The following is an 11,225-nucleotide window of genomic DNA, read 5'->3' on the forward strand; positions in this document are numbered from 1 at the left end:
TGTGTTATGCAACCAAAATCACCAACAAGCACCAAATGATTTTGATGAAAGGACATTTTTATTATTGGTTGATACAACTCAAAATATTACAGATTACTGTGTGATCCAACTCAAAAACACAGATTCAAGAGTCTTAAATATTCTGATTTGAGGGCCACCCGACAGTTATCCACACCAGAGATGACAGGACACATTGCAGGTAGGGGCCGTCTACTTCCATGTCACCTGCTCACCAGGCTTCAGCTCCCTAAAGAGAACAGAAATTAGAAAGCTTCAGAAGCTTTGAGCAACATTAGCATTAGATGACCTTTATGTGAGGCAAGTTTTTGAAATGCCTACTATCTCACAGTCAAACACAATCGCAAATTGTACTCACATTTTATGTTTTAAGTACACTGACCTCTGCTTATGGACAGCAAATGAACAAAGTAAAATGCACAAAACTAGATGCTGTAATCAGCTTTTTTAATTTACCTTCCGTACAAAACACTTTTGTTCCTGAAAGCTGTCAGCTTCTTGTCCTGCTGTTTGTCAAGGTACCATCCGATCGCAAAGCCCAGGGGCAAAAAGATGTTTGTCCAGTGGTCACGGGCAAGTGCTAAAAAGTTCACCATAGTTCCTACAGAAATGAGCACAAGACAGTGTATCACAAAATCTGTGGCAATGATTGACAGCTTCACTGCACTGCAGATCTGGAAATCACAGCCCACTGAAACAAACCAGAGCAACATTTGCATAACAGGGAGTACTGGATGCAGAGAAGAGCCCACATGAGGCCAGGATAACATTTCACTCCTGCATTTTCTCAAAAGCCTTAGTCATATTTTGCAGGTTGCTCTGTCAGCCACCAAACGAAAATCAGTGCATTTTATAAAGACTTGAGAGAGACTCCAGAGACACTGAAATCAATGGAGCCACTAGACGGTATCATACTGGATCTGCAGGAAACGATTAACATGGAACTCCATAACAAAATGACATTTTCCCCATCACGTCTGCGGACCTACACAGGACACAGGGCAACCAATTATTTTAGGACAGTCCATTTTACTATATAAGACCTCCACGAAACTTGTGTGACACTAAAGCTGATGCACAAATGGCTCATTGGACGCATTGCTGATTGAGAATTGAAAAGTTTGCACAACTAAAACTGTATTATGACAAATCATGGCGGATGCCTTTACATGCCTGCATTTTGTCTTTACACAAGCTTATTATTTGCAGATTGCACCATTTGGACTATGCTGACAAAAAACATGGAGGGTAAGGTATTCTTTCGACATCTTATTGTTGTTAACGTTTGTAAGACAGAGCTCTGAGCTAGTTGTTGTTAAGTGAAGGTAATTACTAAACCTCAATAATCAATCCAAAGTTTACTTTTCTAAAACGCCAGCGAGTGCAAGGACGACTGCTTGAGACCATTTTTTTGCGGTAGCTATGTACACAACTAGCCTGTGTATAACATTATAGCTACACACAATATGGACCTAAAATGCTACAAAATACAGCTACCTTACACACTTTTAACTCCAGCTATCATAAAATAATTGCAGCAATGCCAGCAGCTACTGGCTAACTAATCAGTTAGCTAGCTAGCATCAGTAATAGGTCTGTTTTTCGTTGAAAATGGTTCTCTGTTAGTTATTAGTTAGTTGAATTTAGCACAATCAATGTGTTAGAGTACGATGGCATAAACGATAAAATGCCATGACGTTGGAATATCTAAGATTTTACCTTATGTTTACAGCCAGTCGTGGCCTTCAGCTCTTCATTCACAAGGCAGAGGACATAGGACTCTACCAACTGTGAAAACACGACAGTGTTATTTGAAGAATAAAAACAGTATTATTACGATCGTTGGCCCTTGAGAAGTGTTATTATATCATTTCTAACCTACTAAAATAAATTCAAAGCACATTTATTCAAATATAGTGGAATGAAATGAGCATTCGGTGTCTTGTCACGAAATTAATTTGTGTTAACACCGCCGAACTTGGTACGCTCCTTTGCCCTTTCACATATGACGATGCGGCTAACGTGTTTGCGAGATGTAGTGTATTCATAAACGCTAGCCAAAATGTCTTAATGTTGGAATTGTAGAATATCCACTTGTTGTGTTTCTATCCCAACGGGTGAATATTTATATTATCTCCCATTTGATGGTATGTTGCACGCTCTTATGTCGATCCAAGTCACTTACACCCACAAGCTAAAATGTAGCTAGCATGCTAACTGGGCAGACTTTGCCGGGTAATTTGTTAACGTTCATGCTAGTGCGAACTAACGTTAACGTTAGCTTTGGCTAGCAACAAACTGTTTACTGTTAAACTGTTTAATTAACGTACGGCCCGTACTGACAATAAGCTAGCTAAGTATTCCACAGGCCGAAGTCATGCTGTATTATATCGTAGAGTTTCAGTTTGCAATCGAGATGTGTTGTTTTTTTCTTTGTTGATTGAATTGAATGAGTTTGGCTTCATTTCTAGTCGTAGAAAAGTCGTAAGCGACCACACAGCTGAACGTACCGTTAGCTAGGTGACACTGCTGTTAATGAGGATGGTTCCGTTATGGTCAGCGTGACCTAATGTTCATCTTAACTACTTTCAGAGTTACAACTGAAGAAAAATGACGTCCATTATCAAGCTGACAGCCGTGTCAGGGGTTCAGGAGGAGTCGGCCCTCTGTTACCTGCTGCAGGTGGATGAATTCCGCTTCCTCCTGGACTGTGGTTGGGATGAGAACTTCTCAATGGACATCATTGATGCTATGAAACGGTAATTATGGTATCCATGTTCTGATTGCATCAGTTTTCTGTCTGCTCTGTGAATTAAAACAAGTGTGTCATGTCCATTTTTTCCCCCTCCAGATACGTTCATCAGGTCGATGCTGTGCTCCTCTCCCACCCTGACCCTATACACCTGGGAGCCCTGCCATACGCTGTGGGCAAACTGGGTCTAAACTGTACTATCTATGCTACAATTCCTGTATACAAGATGGGTCAGATGTTCATGTATGATCTGTATCAGGTAAGAGGGGGATGTGGGAAAGCGTCACACATGTTAATTTATTTACTAATAGAGCTTGATTACATGATTACAGTTGCTTTCTTTATCATTTCCCTGTTTCCACTTAGTCCCGAAACAACAGTGAAGACTTCACACTATTCACCCTTGATGATGTGGACTGTGCTTTTGATAAAATCCAACAGCTGAAATACTCTCAGATTGTCAACCTGAAAGGTCAGTTAGTTACAGACCCTTATAGGTCAGGAGCCACCCCCTGTTTGTGTATCACAAGTGTTTCTTATCTTTCTTTTTACCTGACAGGGAAAGGGCACGGTCTTTCCATCACCCCTCTTCCAGCTGGTCACATGATAGGAGGCACCATCTGGAAAATTGTGAAGGATGGGGAGGAGGAGGTCGTTTATGCTGTGGATTTCAACCACAAGAGAGAGATGTGAGCACAAAGCATTCGTATGAAATGGACTTTTGTTTTGTTTTTTTCTTGAGGTTGTTTTTCTAGTTTTCAGTTTGGCTGTTGGTGTCATACCCTTTTTTTACTCTATTACTCTGTTCCAGCCACCTCAACGGCTGCACGTTGGAGAGCATCAGTCGCCCCTCTTTACTTATCACAGACTCCTTCAATGCAACATATGTACAACCACGTCGCAAGCAAAGAGATGAGATGCTCCTCAGTAAGTATACACACACACACACACACACACACACACACACACACATATAGATCAGGTTACTGATGTAAAACATTAAATATATCGTTTTGTACCGTATTTAATTGAGTATAATCAAAAAGGCTTATCAAATGATCAATTATCAAATTCTGTCTTATTTATGTCCCAATTTTCTTGTAATCAGATTTGTATTAGCATTAATAATAACTTAAGATATATTGCAATCACTGTTTATTTTCAATAATATTCTTTTTACCCACAGCCAATGTCATGGAGACCCTTCGTGGTGACGGTAATGTCCTGATTGCTGTGGATACAGCTGGGCGTGTTTTGGAGCTGGCTCAGCTCCTGGACCAGATTTGGAGGACAAAGGATGCTGGGCTGGGAGTTTACCCACTCGCTCTGCTTAACAATGTCAGCTATAATGTGGTGGAGTTCTCAAAGTCCCAGGTATCAATCACATATTTTCACACTTTAGGAGACTTTGTACTATTCCTTATGTGTTCATTTACAATGATAGTACCTTCATTTACCACATACATTTTGTTTTGTTCATCGGTCATAATTGTTAATCTGTTGTCTTTGTGTAGGTGGAGTGGATGAGCGATAAGCTCATGAGGTGTTTTGAAGACAAGAGAAACAACCCCTTCCAGTTTCGCCACTTGACCCTCTGCCACAGTCTGGCTGACCTGGCCCGGGTGCCCAGCCCCAAGGTGGTCCTTTGCAGCCAGCCAGACCTTGAATCTGGCTTTTCCAGAGAACTCTTCATCCAGTGGTGCCAAGACGCCAAAAACTCTGTCATTCTGACCTACCGCACCACACCCGGAACCCTGGCCCGCTACCTCATCGACAACCCAGGAGAGAGGATGCTGGATCTGGAGGTGAGCCCAGCAGTCACGATGCCCATTTTCCCATGACGGAGGGTTTCGATTTATCTCTTCATGCAGCATTGGCCCCATGGGGAGTTACTGTCTCTCACATTCAGACCCAGCTGACGAAACAACAAAATGTGTCATTCTATCTTTTGCACCATAATCCATCTTTCACTCTTCTCATTATGACAGGTGAGGAAAAGAGTGAAGCTCGAAGGCAAGGAGCTGGAAGAATACCTCGAAAAGGATAAAATAAAGAAAGAAGCAGCTAAGAAGCTCGAACAAGCAAAAGAGTAAGTGCCAGTAGAAATAGACTCGGGTCGACGGGGTTAGCTGTCTGTTTCTGATGGTGCTTTATGCCTGTTGGTGTTACAAAACACTTGATTCATATGATTTGTCTGTTTACAGCTAAAAACAGACAATTACATAAAAAGCCACCAGAAATGCAAATGGTGGTCTAGATTGCAAATCTGAAACAGGCTATTTAAATAGAAATCTGCAAATGAGTCATGATACTTTAAGACATAATTTCTGCTCTGCAGCTGAACAAGAATCTGTTGCCTGTGCTCTGAAAAATTCTGTACACATTCAATGCTTATTTCATGCACTTGCAGGGTGGATGTTGACTCCAGTGACGAGAGCGACATGGACGATGATCTGGACCAGCCAGCCACAGTGAAAACGAAACACCACGACCTGATGATGAAGGCCGAGGGCAGCCGCAAAGGCAGTTTCTTCAAACAAGCCAAAAAGTCTTACCCAATGTTCCCCACACACGAAGAGAGAATCAAATGGGACGAGTACGGCGAAATCATCAGGTGCAACAATACTGATGCATGTGAACATCAGATGGATACAGAGAAACCACACTGGTCTGTGTTTGCTGCCATTACCAATAAGCTATTGTTGTTCTTTCACAGGCTAGAAGAGTTTCTGGTTCCTGAACTGCAAGCCACAGAGGAGGAGAAAAGCAAATTGGAATCTGGGTTGACCAACGGCGATGAGCCCATGGACCAAGATCTCTCTGTCGTTCCCACCAAATGCATCTGCAGTGTCGAAAATCTTGAGATCAGGTCAGTGATCCTTCAAATCTGTCTGTGACAAGAGCAGCGTAGGTTTAAGTTCCTTCATAAATTGCCACTAGAACTGATCAGAGGCCAGCGGTACTGCGCTGTGGTGCATTGGATGGCCTCCGGGTGTGAATGAGTGTAACCGTTTGAGTGTCTGCTCAGCACATCTCTCCTGCATAAAGTCCTATCAAGAAATCTCGTCTGTGCTGCTATTAAACAATGTTTGACAAATCAGCAGTGTTGAAAAGCTTTATCCCGCCTGCCTCCCTCTACAGAGCGAGGGTGACCTACATCGATTATGAAGGTCGCTCCGATGGCGACTCCATCAAGAAAATTATTACTCAGATGAAGCCCAGGCAGCTGGTGATCGTTCACGGGCCGCCAGAAGCCAGCCTCGACCTGGCCGAGTTCTGCAAGGCTTTCAGCAAGGACATCAAAGTCTACACACCCAAACTGCAGGAGACCGTAGACGCCACCAGTGAAACGCACATCTACCAGGTCAGCTTCAGTTAAAGCCTGCTTGGTTGTTGTCATTTTATCTTTTTTTTTTTTTTTTCTTTTTGCATTTTTACTACCACTTTGTAATTGCGCTGAGAAGTTAACTGTGACAAGGTTGATTTCTTTAGCAGTGATTATAAATGCAGCCTCCCACGACAGGCCAGTGTCTTCATCGTGTCTCCTCTTTAAAGGTGCGGTTGAAAGACTCCTTGGTGAGCTCCCTGCAGTTCTGCAAGGCCAAAGACACGGAGCTGGCCTGGATTGACGGCGTGCTGGACATGCGCGTGGTGAAGGTGGACACCGGCGTGATGCTGGAGGAGGGCGTGAAAGAGGAGGCTGAGGACGGCCAGGAGCTGGCCATGGACGTCGCCCCCGATCTTGGCATGGACCACAACGCCACGGCGGTGGCAACACAGCGTGCCATGAAGAATCTGTTCGGGGAGGACGAGAAGGAGCTGTCAGAAGAGAGCGATGTCATTCCCACGCTGGAGCCACTGCCTCCACACGAGGTTAGGTGGACATCACTTCACAGCCAAGCTGTTGCAGTGATACATCATTAAGATAACAGATTATCTCCACCCTGTTTAGAATAATAATAAGTCTGATATGTTTTTTTTCTTCCTCTGAAAAATGTATTTACCTCATTCTCCCTAATTGAAAAATCCAGGATCTATGAATATGCAAAGATTTTCATTTCAAGAGTTTAAGTGCTGGTCACAAGAGGCCTCTGATTTCACTGAGAAGCACGTTCTCAGTGTGCACACGCTAATGGATTCAAGTTCCTCCATCACGCTTGCCTAAGTTGCACATTAGACCGTGACTGGCTTCCAAACTAGTTTTGATGTCCCAGAAAAATGCTCATAAGAACACACCTTAAGGTCAGCAGATGAGTGTGAAAACAGCCTTTTAGTGTCAAACACACATCTTTCTGCAGAGTGAAGCTCAGACATGCAAATGATGCAACAATAAACAACTTTTTCTTGTGAATGGAGAAGTTTTTTCTCCCAGTATGTGTCCACGAGGCCGTGTAAGCAGTTCAGACATCCCTGCGTCTAACAGTCGCTCGCTTCATTCCTCCCTCCAGATTCCGGGGCATCAGTCGGTGTTCATCAACGAGCCCCGCCTGTCTGACTTCAAGCAGGTCCTGCTGAGAGAGGGCATCCAGGCCGAGTTTGTGGGAGGAGTGCTGGTATGCAACAACATGGTGGCCGTCCGCAGGGTAAGCGTTCTTCCCACTGGCTCAGGGAGCGAGCTGTCCTTCAGCTCCCTGCAGTACTAGTCACCGCTAGCCCTCGACAGGGAAAGCAGCCAGCGCAGAAGACACATTGAACCAAAACCACGCAGTCAAACTGTCGAGCTTCTGGTTTGATTCCATAATGATTAATTATATTTAAGGCGATGTGCAAAGGAGTTGCACAGTTGATGTATAACTAGTGTTTTAATGAAATTGAAAGAATGTAGAATCAAAGGATCTGTACGAATGCATTTGGCTCCTCACAAGAAGTACATTCTGTCACCTCTCCTGTCTGCACCTTCCGGAAACTTCTGCTGTACCCTTTGAAACAACTTGCAAATAATAATTTATCGCTGCAGCAAATAGACACAGAATGAATACATTTCCATTGGAGTATTTATTGCCTCCGATTCTGTCGTTTGAGTCATCGGAAGCAGCGATGCGCAGCTGAAAACTGTCCCCATAAGACACACTAATGCTGTCGTGAAGCAGTGTGACACATTCAGCCTCTCCCTTTGTTTGATGATGGATTGTGCATCCCGAGCCATCAGCGCTGTTCAGAGCAGCGGGCAAGTTGTTTCAGACGTAAGAAATACGAGTGGAGTCTAGAGAAGCAGAGGCAGGAGGCTGTAGATGTATGTGGATGTCTTTCGATGTGTGTTAGCTGGTGTTGGCAGTGAACCAAAATATGATTGTTAGCTTTGCAGTTAAGTGGTGTTGTTTACAATGGAATACAGTGTGGGTGATGTGGTTTGACTGGCAGGATTAAGAGTGTTGTATTTATGAGCACAGTTAGATAATATAACAATTAAAACACTCAATTTAGCCTTGGAGATGAAATCTAATTGTTCAGAATGTCACTATCAGTTTGATAGTTTTATTTCTGTATGTAGCTGAGAATGACAAAAAACAAGTGAGGTTCTTGATGGTTCAGGGGTGAAGCTTTATTTATTTACGTGCTATAAAATACTAGTGCTTAACACAAACTGGAACATTAAGCGCAAAGAGAAACAAATACAGCCTGTCTAAGTAGGATGAAAAACCCCAGCGGCATATGAAAACATCCCACCTCAGAAGAAACACACACAAGAAAAAAAATCACAGGCAGAACTTAAGAACTAAAGTAAAAGGAAAAGTAGGAGCGAGCCAAGATACCAACAACAAAATGCATAATTGACAAGAACTTAAAATAGACGCAACCCAGAAAGTAAAATCAAAGAGAACAGAGACTGTTAAAGGAGTGTGTGCGCGTGTGTGTGTGTGCACGCTATTTAAATGGGAGAACTGGAAGTGGATTGCTTCATTAGACATTTAAATCCCAAGTCTGTGAACGTCTGTGTGAACGAAGTGGAAACACGTTTATTTTTGGAGGTCGGCTGCACAGAGCTTGTGCATTGGTGTTTAAAAGTGAAAGCGTGTTGAACAAAGTGTTTATGAATTCCGTGCGTGGACCTTCATGACCTGCGCATGTTTGTGCTCTTTGTCCAGACGGAGGCCGGACGCATTGGCCTGGAAGGCTGCCTGTGTGACGACTACTACAAGATCCGGGAGCTGCTGTATCAGCAGTACGCCGTGGTATAGCAGCAGCAGCAGGAGCAGGAGGAGGAGGAGGAGGACGTGCTGCAGACGAGCAGACCACGGCAATACAGAGACAATCCTTTACGAGGACTTTACCCAGAGGAGCAGAGTGTACCACACTCGGGCTACCTCTGCCTCAGGGGCGGCTCCAGCTGTTTCACTGCAAACCTTGTTGTACATTTTCCCTTTTATAGTTCTTTTCCAGATAACCTTTTTTTTTTTTGTACTGTTAGTTTACCTCCACAAAGCGAGAGGCAGATGCTTTCCCCTCGACTGACCTCTCTGTGTGGACAGACTCCTATTCCTACAACTCCTACTGTACAGTAGCATCTAATGCACTGGATGGACTAAAGGATGCGTTTCCCCTCCGATTCTGTCATTAAAACCAGTTTTTTTTCAAATACGCATCACTGTTGAAGGTTTGTCTCAGGTGTCCATTGTTAGAGCTGGGACCGAAGCATTGAGTATCAAAATTTGGCATCGACTCTTGGCCCAATTCTTAAACTCCGTCCAAGTTCACTCATTCAATACTCCCTGTATAATAAACACAGCAGTTTCTTCTGTAGTGAGTAGTAAATCGAGATGGACAACTGTAATTATCCCATCCATCTGTAAAGTCGTGCACACGTCATGGACCTACTTTTTTGTTCCATTGTTGGAATTTTTTGGTATTTCATGGATAAATTTCACTTAATTGGACTAGATTGCGCATTCAAATATGGTGATAGAGGACATATTTGTAGCACTCTATAGTGAAACCTTAGTCTTTTTGAAGTATTCTTTGATTGTATATAAATATATCATTTGAAACCACATTTAATTCATGTAAACTTATGTATGGCTGCTTGTGCAAAGACAGCATTTTTATAAAGTTAGTAACCTTGTAAGAGACATAAAAATATTCCAAATCAGAGCAGCAAAGGTCAAAGTGTGCAGAGGTTTAGCTCCTACTAGAGGCCAAGTTATAGAAAAAAAAAAAATGCAGCATACATTCAGTGAACGATTTGGTGTCATGAGCCCAAAGGGAGATAACCCTGATGACATCAGCGGAGTAATTTTCTCAAGTAAACTGATCTTCATGTGTAAAAATGGTGAAAGTCCCCTTAAATGCATTCGAGTTTGGTGTATTTTAAAAGGTTACTATTCCTCAAACGAAGGCACTGTATCTCTACCAACAGTACCCGTCCATTTTCAATGTGATGTTGTTATTGTTTTTGCACGTGCTGTTTGTTTATCACCACGCAAGATTTACTGCTCACTAGGTCAGCTAGTTACTGCAGTAATGGAGACATTTTTCAGCCGTATCCACCTGGCCTCTGAGTAGCCGTATCAAATCTGCCCATGCAGCAGGACCATCTGGAATACAGTGGTGCGGTGACATTGTCCCTGAAGTGATAACTGGGATTGAATATAATTCAGCCTGCTATGTAGTGAGCTAGAATTACCGTTCTTCACTTTATATTTTAGGCAACTGTCTCCCGCAGCAGAAAAAAAAAACTGTTTACCTCTGTGGCTGTTTGTGACAGGCTAAAAAATAATGAAACGGTTCAGCAGTTTGTTTTCTTATCTTTTTCAGGCACACATGGATATACAGCCTCACCTCTGCTGTGCTCCAGCGAGGTCTAACCGGTGTATTAGAAAGTTGGGTGATAAGAGGGGATGTTGCTGGCGTTGAGGACGGAGGGGAGGCGGGGTGTCATAGCCGGAGAGATGTGTCCGCTGCAGCCGTGGTGGCACATTGACTCGGTTGATTACGTTTGCAGCGTTGTGTGAATCCCCAGGGTAGATCCTTAACACAGGCAGCTGCGGAATGCCACTTTTATGGATATACACAAACAACCGCCCCCCGCCCCCTCCCTGGCACTCCACACAGGCACACACACACACACACACCTCCCTGCCTCCCCACAATTCCTCTTCATCATCTCCAACTCTCGACAGCACATCATCATAGTGGTGGAGACTCCTCCTACACTGATAGCCTGTTAAGCAAGCACAGGGGGTTCACACACACACACACACACACATAGACATACACAGTCATCTTTCCATCAGTTTTGGGGACATTACATACACTTACACTTCATTTACCCTAAAATTAAATGATATACTCACTGTCCTTATGGGGACAAAACAGAGTCCCTGCAAACAGATTTATATCCCCACATTGAGAGTAATACATGTGCACACACACACAAGTAGGACAGTGAAGGCAGCATTAGACAGAGTGTGTGTGTGTGTGTGTGTGTGTGTGGGGGGGGGGGGGGGGGGGGGTGATC

General features: G+C 43.5%; 2 protein-coding genes across 2 annotated transcripts; one reads left to right on the forward strand and one right to left on the reverse strand.

Moving 5' to 3' along the window:
* Positions 1–36: 36 nt before the first annotated feature.
* Positions 37–1,806, reverse strand: ndufb1 (NADH:ubiquinone oxidoreductase subunit B1). Its single transcript, XM_076756567.1, has 3 exons — positions 1,738–1,806; positions 475–619; positions 37–247 (listed from the first exon to the last, which is right to left on the reverse strand). Exons 2-3 carry the CDS (start codon positions 612–614, stop codon positions 211–213), a joined length of 177 nt encoding a protein of 58 aa, XP_076612682.1. The 5' UTR covers positions 615–619; positions 1,738–1,806; the 3' UTR covers positions 37–210.
* Positions 1,807–2,019: 213 nt separating this feature from the next.
* cpsf2 (cleavage and polyadenylation specific factor 2) lies at positions 2,020–9,914 on the forward strand. The gene is made up of 15 exons (XM_076756565.1): positions 2,020–2,165; positions 2,611–2,777; positions 2,870–3,029; positions 3,137–3,242; positions 3,330–3,459; positions 3,582–3,697; positions 3,957–4,144; positions 4,285–4,575; positions 4,759–4,859; positions 5,181–5,384; positions 5,487–5,639; positions 5,912–6,134; positions 6,326–6,643; positions 7,219–7,353; positions 8,857–9,914. Exons 2-15 carry the CDS (start codon positions 2,629–2,631, stop codon positions 8,947–8,949), a joined length of 2,367 nt encoding a protein of 788 aa, XP_076612680.1. The 5' UTR covers positions 2,020–2,165; positions 2,611–2,628; the 3' UTR covers positions 8,950–9,914.
* The last annotated feature ends 1,311 nt before the right edge of the window (positions 9,915–11,225 follow it).

This window comes from Chaetodon auriga, chromosome 18 (genome assembly GCF_051107435.1).
Source record: "Chaetodon auriga isolate fChaAug3 chromosome 18, fChaAug3.hap1, whole genome shotgun sequence".
In the NCBI taxonomy this organism is placed as follows: Eukaryota; Metazoa; Chordata; class Actinopteri; order Chaetodontiformes; family Chaetodontidae; genus Chaetodon; species Chaetodon auriga.

Excerpts from the sequence above, each read along its gene's own strand:
- cpsf2 (XM_076756565.1), top strand. The coding sequence starts at position 2,629 with ATGACGTCCATTATCAAGCTGACAGCCGTGTCAGGGGTTCAGGAGGAG. Across the intron at positions 3,698-3,956 it reads AAGAGATGAGATGCTCCTCA|CCAATGTCATGGAGACCCTT; the intron begins GTAAGTATACAC and ends TTTTACCCACAG. Across the intron at positions 6,644-7,218 it reads AGCCACTGCCTCCACACGAG|ATTCCGGGGCATCAGTCGGT; the intron begins GTTAGGTGGACA and ends TCCTCCCTCCAG.
- ndufb1 (XM_076756567.1), bottom strand. The coding sequence starts at position 614 with ATGGTGAACTTTTTAGCACTTGCCCGTGACCACTGGACAAACATCTTT. Across the intron at positions 248-474 it reads AAAAGTGTTTTGTACGGAAG|GGAGCTGAAGCCTGGTGAGC; the intron begins GTAAATTAAAAA and ends TGTTCTCTTTAG.